This window comes from Taudactylus pleione, unplaced genomic scaffold (genome assembly GCF_031769625.1).
Source record: "Taudactylus pleione unplaced genomic scaffold, aTauple2 ptg001478l, whole genome shotgun sequence".
In the NCBI taxonomy this organism is placed as follows: Eukaryota; Metazoa; Chordata; class Amphibia; order Anura; family Myobatrachidae; genus Taudactylus; species Taudactylus pleione.
In genome coordinates this window covers 21,864-31,073 of record NW_028285876.1, presented here as the reverse complement: position 1 = coordinate 31,073, position 9,210 = coordinate 21,864, and the positions used below count along the sequence as shown (strand labels likewise).

General features: G+C 48.0%; 1 protein-coding gene across 1 annotated transcript; it reads right to left on the bottom strand.

The window, feature by feature from the left end:
• Positions 1-7,024: 7,024 nt before the first annotated feature.
• Positions 7,025-8,812, bottom strand: LOC148442507 (ciliary microtubule-associated protein 2-like; the record flags this gene model as incomplete). The annotated part of the gene is made up of 5 exons (XM_088463873.1): positions 7,025-7,101; positions 7,168-7,303; positions 7,871-7,993; positions 8,071-8,229; positions 8,725-8,812. Coding segments are annotated over 4 exons (484 nt in total), but the record flags the coding sequence as incomplete, so codon positions are not given.
• Between the last annotated feature and the right edge of the window lie 398 nt (positions 8,813-9,210).

The following is a 9,210-nucleotide window of genomic DNA, read 5'->3' as shown; positions in this document are numbered from 1 at the left end:
AAAGTGTCCGACTTCCTAAGGGAACTGGTACGGTAAAACCGTAGAGCTCGTACCACAAGGTCTTGTGAGTTAAAGGCCGGCACTACAATTTCCCCATTAATGTGGAAACTATAGACCACCTTAGGCAGGAACCCAAGGCAAGTCCGAAGCACTGCCCTGCTGCTGTGAAAAACCAGAAAGAGCCCCCAAATCTGACACCCTCCTGGCGGAAGCAATAGCCAGGAGAAACACAGTCTTAGCTGTGAGCCATTTGAGATCCACTGAGCCCAGTAGTTCAAATGGAGGTCAATTCCCAAGGAGCCACAGTAGGCACAAAGGGAGGCTGTATGCGAAGAGCACCCTGCATAAAAGGTGCGAACATCCGAGAGTGGAGCAATCCTCCACTGAAACCACACAGACAGTGCGGAAACATGTACTTTCAATGAGGCTAGACGAAGACCCTTATCTAATCCTGCCTGGAGAAAAGCCAGAACCCTGGATATCCGAAATACCTGGGAATCGTACCCCCTGGGGCGACACCATTCAAAGAAGGTATGCCATACCCTGTGGTAAATCCTGGCAGAAGCAGGTTTCCGAAGCATGGATGTCTCAAGACCCACGCCGTCAAAGACAGACGACTCAAATCCGTGTAAACACAAGGACCCTGAGACAACAGGTCCGGACGTTGAGGAAACAGCAACAGAGCGTCTATGGAGAGACTCTGAAGATCTGAGTACCAGTGACGTCCGACCACACTGGAGCCACCAGCAGGATCATGCCTCCCTCTTGCTTGAACTTCTTCAATACCCGAGGAAGAAGGGAGAAAGGAAGAAACAGGTACGCAAACTGGAAGGTCCACCGAACCGACAGAGCGTCTACCAGGAGAGCCTCTGCGTCTCTTGTTCTGGACCCGTACACTCTTAGCTTGCATTTGTATCTGGAGGCCATGAGATCTATCTCTGGAAAACCCCATTTGTCCACCAGGAGTTGGAAGACCTCCTGGTGAAGTGACCACTTCCCTGGATGTACATCGTGTCGACTGAGGAAGTCCGCTTCAGAGTTGAGTACTCCTGGAATGAACACTGCCGTATGGAATCTCATGCATGAACACCGCACATTATGCACAGTTAAGCTGCTAACATGACGCTCAGTAGCGAATGCACAATATCCTGCATGCGAACGCTGTTTATTAGCTGCATGCGTGCACATCTGCCCCAAATCAGATAAACCTAACTAGCGTCTTTACATCAAACCCCACATACTCACACATTACATATTCACATACAAGGTTCCAAAAGCTTTAAGGTATAAGATTCAAGTATGCACATTTACTATAATTGCTATGAAATAAAGATTATTTTGTAACTAAGGTTTTATATGTGATAAGTAAGCCATGTTTGGTATTGTACTGATGCATACTCTCTCAACAGTATTCCGGTAACATCGATGTAGAGATCGCAACAGGCATTCTCAACTTATGGACCGCAGAGACTTCAAGCAACAAAATGAACATTATATGACCAACCATTAGGATTTGCATGAGGTGGGAAACCAGAGACCACCAGTTGTTAGAGGCTGGACTGTGTATATTTGAACCAACCTGTTAAATGCCTTGTAACATATGCCCTCTCCTTTAGGACCAATGGTATTAGCAACAAACTTCTCTATTGTGTTGTCTATTTCTGGAGGGTATAAATATGTGTGCTCTGACCCTGGGTTTCGAGTCTTCGTGCTGAATGCTGATTGACGAGGGGTTTCTTGCTGATGCCTACATCTGGTCCAGAGCGCTGCGTATGTATAACTGTACTTGGGTCTGTATAATTCCTTTGCGCTAAATTTGTACTTATAACTAGCGTGTAACTGACTGTACTTTTGCTTGAATAATATTTTGTGCTTTGGAACCACAGGTTCTAGGTCTGGAGTCTTTATTTACTGTATAACTGCGTACGCAAAATAGCGTCGTCCTTAGAGGTTTATAGGCAGGATATCAGAAGGTATAGGCAGGGGTGTATAGAGGTTCAAAGGCAGAATCCTTAATCCGACCATGTGATCCATCCCATCTGAAGAGGATCAGCCTCTGTAGAGGTCTTGAACGAAACTGGGCATATTCCACCATGTCGAATGTCGACACCATGGAAATCAGTAATCTCAATGCCAAGTGAATGAACACCTGGCGACCCTGGAGACAGGAACGTAACCTGGTATGTAGGGCTGAGATCTTCTCCTCTGTAAAGAAGATTCTCTGCTGCTGAGAGTCCAACAGTGCTCCCAGATGCATCATCCTCTGAGATGGCATCAGTGAGGACTTTTTCCAATCGATCAGCCGTGAGTATGCAACACCGATATTGTCAGTTGCAGATGATTGCGAAGTACCTCCGGAGACCCTGCTAGGAAAAGCAGGTTGTCCATGAAAGGTAACAGGCGAACCCCCTGTAACCGCAGGCGAGCCGCCATGACCGCCATTACCTTGGTGAACACCTGCGGAGCCGCGGAAAGAACAAACGGCAGCGGTTGAAACTGGTAATGGTGATCCAATACAGCAAATCTGAGAAACCTCTGAGGAGCCGTAGCAATGGGGATATGCAGGTAGGCATCCTGAATATTCAGGGACACCATGAAATCCCCAGGTTCCATAGCTAATATAATGGAACGTCGAGTCTCCATACTGAACCGAGGGACCCTCAGAGACTTGTTGAGAGCCTTGAAGTTGAGAATAGGACGGACAGAACCGTTCGGTTTTGGTACCAAAAAGAGATTGGAATAAGAACCCATCCCCCTGAGGGACGGGGGGACTGGAACTATGACCCCGTCTTGGAGCATAGAACTTACCACTTTCTGGATTTCCAGAGCCTTTGTGGAATGAAGGCCTACCTCCGGAGTGTAGGAAACAAAACTGATGGGGAGGCCTTCTGTTGAAGGAGAGGGTGTACCCGTGAGAAACCACTTCTCTGACCCAGGTGTCTGTGATAATCATCCACCAGTGCTGGGCAAACCAAAGAAGTTGGCCTCCCACCCTGGGGTTCCCCAAGGGGAGGCCCAACTCATGCTGAGAGTTTGCCCTAGGCTTGGTGACAAGGCGTCTAGCACTCCAAGGTCGCTTCTTGGACTAGGGTGTCTTCCTGGTGGCTCCTGATGGCCTGGGAAAAGACTGCACCTTCTGCTTACCTTGAGGACGATCGTCTTTTCAGCCTAAGTAGCAGTCCTAGACGGAGCCTGAGGCGATGGCAGACATGCAGACTTTGCAGCTGCCAATGTACTTACAATTTTATCCAGGTCTGGGCCGAAGAGGACCAGACCATTAAACGGCAAGCCTTCCAGGCCCTTCTTTGAATGCAGACGTGGAATCTAAGAACGTAACCACCACGATCGGCAAGCCGAAACTGCTGCTGCTGAAATCCTGGAAGTAAGCAGGCTAACATCCAACGCTGCTTCGCTAATATAAGTAGCAGAATCACGGATACTACCAGCACCGTCTGCTCCTCAGAAGCATCAGAGGAGAATGACGATTAAAAAGCATCAGCCCATTTTTCCATGGCCCAAGCCACCCAACAGACCGCCATGAGCAGTCTGGCGGATCCCCCGGCCAAAGAGTAAATGGATGTTAAGTAAATCTCTACCTTGCGGTCCGAAACGTCCTTAAATGAGGACATAGACGGCATGGGTAAGATTGCACTCTTAATCAGGCGTGTCACATGGGAATCCACCTGAGGAGGGGTGTCCCACTTAGTGAAGTAATCCTCTGCAAAGGGATAAGAATATGAGTCTCTTTTGGGGCTGAAACATTCTGCCTGGGAATTTCCACGCTTCCTCCATATGGTCCACCAGCTGACCAGAGAGGAAAAACTGACGCCTTACCTTTTAAAGTATGCGTAAGACGATGCAGTCTCAGGGAGACAGTCATCCTCCATAACCCTGCGGAAAGCTTTAATTAGCCCGGATACATAAATCCTGCACTTATACTCAACCGCTTAAGTGGGTCGTTCCGAGTCAGATTCCGGGAGCTCCCCTTCATCTGACATCATCATCGTCATAATGTGGTAACAGTGGCGCTACTAATGGTCTCTCAGCAGGCCGTAGAGCGGGCACCTGCAAAACGTCCGTTAAGTTCTGTACTGTGGCGGACCGAGGGCCTGATTCAGAGACGGATGCTCTGAAAGAGCGCTCGCTCTGATTCAGGGCGGTTTTTTTTTGCCTCCAGGCAACTCGCATAGCTGTGGGTGACCACCCACAGCTATTGCGACCGGCCAGGCCATCGCGACCATCGGGGCTTGTGGTAGGGTCTTGTGGACGCAAGCCTCAGAGAGCTTCCGGCTCTAATAGAGCCGGAAGCTCTCCCACTGACATCACTGGTGATGTCAGTGGGGCCACCCACAAACGGCAGGCGTTCGCTTGGGAACGCCTCAGTTTGTGAAGCCACCCCCCCGCCACGCCTCCAAAATGGTGCGAGCTGTCGATCAAAATTGATAGCCGCCCCGTTTTGGTGCAAGACCCGGAGCAACGGAGCGCCCGTCGCTAGCCGGGTCTCACGCGTGCGCACGTCAGAGCCGGCGCTTGCGAGCGGGTCTGAATCAGGTCCAGAGTGCTCACCCAGGCAGGTTCCTCTTGGGACAGCCTCTGAGGAGGAGGACCCTGTGCCACCATCAACTGCCCCGGTGCCCCAAGTACAGGGGAAGGGACTGCCGCCTGATGCGTGAACCCCAATTGATGGAACGCAGGAGGAGCGGACAATCGCCCTACCAAGGCTTTAACAGCTAGTTTAAGCGCCGCCCAAGGAGGCTCCTGGGACGTGCTGGCCACTACAGGGGTGACAGGCAGGGACAAACAAGTGCTGCATATCCCATCCTGCGGAAACTCTCCCTCCCCCACACATGTTACACCTGGAACAGTGAACCGGGGGTAGCACTATGTGCGGAATCCTCACTACCAGATATGTTAGTATATGACCCCTTACAGTAAGTAAAACACTACCCACTGTGAGGTTTAATATCCACCCTGACAGTAGTGTGCACCAATTAGGGTAGAACAGAGCAGAAAACAGGGACAGTAAAAATGGATGACAGAAGAAAATATACAGCTTTGCTAGCATAAAGTCACATACTGTGCAGAAATAAATGCCTGCACTAACAGCGCTATCATCAACCACTCAGATGCTAAGTCTGAAGTGGGAATAGCGCTACCTGACCAAACATTAAGCTGTAGGAGAGGTAGGATGGTGGGGGACCCAGGCTCCACATTCCTACTCAGCGTTGCTGTGCATCCAAGATGGCCACCGTGCGTTCTGTAGGCGGAGCCGTGGGGAAGGATCCCAAGCACCAGCGCGCCAAGCCTCAGTAGAAAGGCAGCTGGTGCAGTGAGAGAGGGGTCTTTCCCATAGTCTAAAACCGGAAAAGCACCCTCTCTGGCAGGCCATTAACCCTCAGGATGCTGGAGCGCTTCATTAATGCTCCAGCCCCATATCCCTGGTGGTCTAGTGGTAGCGCAGGATGAGTACCTGGCTCCACTAACTGCACCCCTCAGGTAGCCCCCAGCCCTGAGGACACTGGACTGTGCCACAGTGGGCTCCGTCCGCAGACGCCCCCTGTGCTTACCTTGTTGCTCCCTGTGCACCTGACCACAGTCCTGCTAGCTGGGACCCCCAGAAAAGCCTGCAGAGTTCCCTGGTTCAGTACCGGTGGCTCAGCGCCAGCAGGGGTGTAGGTGGGGTAGTGGGGGCTTCCGCTGGACTGTCCCCACTAGCCGCACTTGCAGTCTTCTTAACTTCGGGGCTGTTTTTGCCAGCAGCCCCCATGCAGTGACCCGACTATGGCCGGGTACCAACTGAAACTGAGGTGCCTTGGCCTGGGGGCGGGGTTATAGGAGGGGGGCCCAGTGCATGCTGGGAGCACAAAGTTAACTGTGTGGTGCCCGATGGCCAAGCCAGGACTATAACCCAAGGTAACCCTGTGGATACCCTAATGGAGCCTGCTGCATAAATATATTTTAAATAAACAAATTCAAATGTTGTTTTCTGTATTAGTTCCCTAATCGTAAACAATTATAGACATTCCACCCATAACTGCACCAAGTGGGACAATAATAACACCAATTTGACCTACAATGTTACAAGTTTCTCCAGATAAAGTTGGCCAAATCTGGCAATTTCCACATACAATTTATTCATTTACCACCCCTGCAGTGTCTTTGATCAAGAGGTCATAAAATCTTGTGGGTGGCTGTATTTTATTGTACTGTATTGTATAGGGTGCAGTTATTCAACCTCACCTCCTGATGGTCAGATCTGCCTTATTCAGAGATGTACGCAAACCCAATGGTGTGAATCTGTGCATGTGCAGATCTCGTTCGGAGAGATCGCTAGCAGTGCCCCCTAAGCCACAACATGAATGACAAGCTGCGGCAGTTTGGGGACTGGGTGGTCTTGAAAACAGATGTGTCGGCCCCGTTTTTGAGGCACGCCGTGGCCAGTGTCTGCGTCTTGCAACACAGGGTTACTCAGATGGCAGATGTTCCCACAGAGTGAGCCGATGCTGCACCCCTCGGATCTGCAATGCATACAGTAGGCGTCATTTTAAACTAGACGCCACCTGTGGCATAAGCATATTATTGCACAGCCGCTGCATGCAGAGTCGCAGTCTGTGCATTATCACCCATCTCTGATCAGGCCCAGAGTCTTCTGGATTTCCAAGTTGGCCACAGAACAGAGAAGATTGCTTTTTCTTATTTTTTTAAACAAGGGAATATTGTGATCATTACATGGTAGCCATAAATCACAAACAATACTTAAAGAGAAGTATACCATTTATATAATAATTGAAAATAAAAAAGTACAGGCATATACTATTGTATACCTCCTGTACCGTTCGTCATATACTGGTTCCCTAATTTCTTATATTCAGTTTTATACATGTACATACTATATGTGGTCAGCATCTTCCATTCAATGACCTCTAATGGAAGCGTTCCACTTTGTAGCATACTTACAGGTGTAGCAAAGTGTCCGTACAGGATGTGCTGTGATCTTGGCCCGGTGAATAGGTCATAAGGTCCTCTTTTACCCACAACGTGCTTCAAGGTTTCATCTATGGAGCATTTTAGGTTGTAGGTTCCTGGTCCCGGCACACATTCCTGAAATATGAGCAGTGCATTAGGAAAGCAATGACACACGGCCCCTCTCATCCCATAATCACTTACATTGCTGCTTGCTGAGCCACATTTAGTCGTTTCGCTGTCCATTATACCCTTGGAGCTGGCAGACTCTGAAGCCCTCTCTTCTATGAGTGTGTGGATTCCCTGCTTTGCCGTAAGTTCCAGGTCCTGGGGTACAATTCTGTGTGGAGGACAGAAACAGGAATCATGAACAAAATAGATCACATAGCAAACATTCATCTGCATGTGACATCATTCACACACTGCCAGGAAGGGGGTACAGAACTGATTCAGGTGTCTATTTATTAAGATGAGAAAAGTCCTTTCTCTGGTGTTTTCACCAAAGGGCTTTTCTGTGCTTTTATTACATTATTAACAGATTAGCACCAGTGAAATCAGTTTGTGAGGCTTACCCCCGCCCCTATAAATCTCTATGGAGATGGCAGCTTACTGTAATTTATTCAGATTGCGTTACACTGTACCCGACAACGGGGACATGCAAAAATGGAAATACTTTGCTTCGCCAGCGTCGGGTCAAGCTACCGTGTAAAACAGAGGGGGCGCTGCCAGGGCATGCTTATATTACTGTGACCGTTCGCCGGCAGCACTAGGCTGGGAATTGGTTAATCGGTCCCATAAATGCACAGTGTGTACCTAGAACTAGCCTACAGTTTGGCTGACCCACAATGTGTAGAGGATCATTGTGCATATTCCTAGAACTCCTCTATCACTGTTTAACATGCTCTACCTTTAATTCGTCCTTGAATCGCACATCTTTAGTGTTACACAGTCCTCGCACGCTGGCAGGTTTCTTTTCCATTAGCTCCAGAAATGACTTTATGTTGTATCGACCAGGCCCCATGTTTTGCTTCTAAAGTAATCAAGCATACAAACGTTTCAGAAAATTGATTCATGTTTCCCAGAGTGTAAATTACAGCTTCACCTCACCAGCAAACGGTTCCTCTCCCATGTTTCCTTGTACAGGACATGTGGCATCACAGTCAGCCGTTCTGTTTCTTCTGCTCTTTTCCATCCAGGCGTAGATGCAACTCGCTCCAGAACGAAAGGATTATAGGGATTATAGGTTCCAGGCCCTAAACGTCTTGCCTGGATTAAATCACAGTCTTTTTACAGATACAATTTATGTCCAACATTCACATTCTTACTTAAAAATAAGAAAAAACGTGAAAAATGTTTTCTTTCTCAAGAAAAACATATAGAGAAAACCAGTCTTACCCTATAAAATACAGCCCTGCAATCAACAGAGGCTTAGGTAGATGAGGGACAGAGGGGGTAAGTGGTGTCCTGTGACCTCTAAAAGGACATTATTGTTATTCGGATGTAGCCTTGAACTGTACATCTTTCATAAACTTTCTTGAATCTAAAATCAACTTCATCAACTAGATCTTATTTAATAACATGGTGCAATGAGCATGAACTGTTTCAATCCACAGCAACCAACCAGATATCACTTTACAGGACTCTAGAGACACAAATTAATTTATGTAGTTGCCATTGGCTACTGCATGTTCCCCTCCTAATATTTTATGAAATATGTTCTTTAGAGTTTCTTAGCCAGTGGTGTATCATATATGTACTCACTGTCTCTGAAGTTGCCCTCTTGCAGTAAGGTACTTGTGTGTAGGAACCAGGTTTCTTAAATTCAGGATAAACCGCAGATACATCAAATCTATGGGATAAGATAGAAAATCTAAATGTAACTATTTATGTAAAAAAATGTATTTGTTGTTCACTCATTGGTTCGTGGCTAAAAAGTGTGTAAACATTAAAGAACAGTGGGGCCTGATTCACTACGGATAACTATTGCAATCGCGGCTGCGATTACGCACACAGGTGTGCTGAAACAATATGCTAATGAATGCTATCGCAATGCCGTCGCACAGCCAACATAAAGACGCCCACTACCGCTATGTCACATCCGTAATACCTTGCAGTGCTGTGTATACATCGGGAACATCGAGTAACATCGGCCCCTCACGCACAATTACAGCAGGTATGACCTTACTCATAAATTGCTCGTTGCACGCAGTGAGTACTCAAGCTGTGTATGCCGTCGCAGTGGACAAT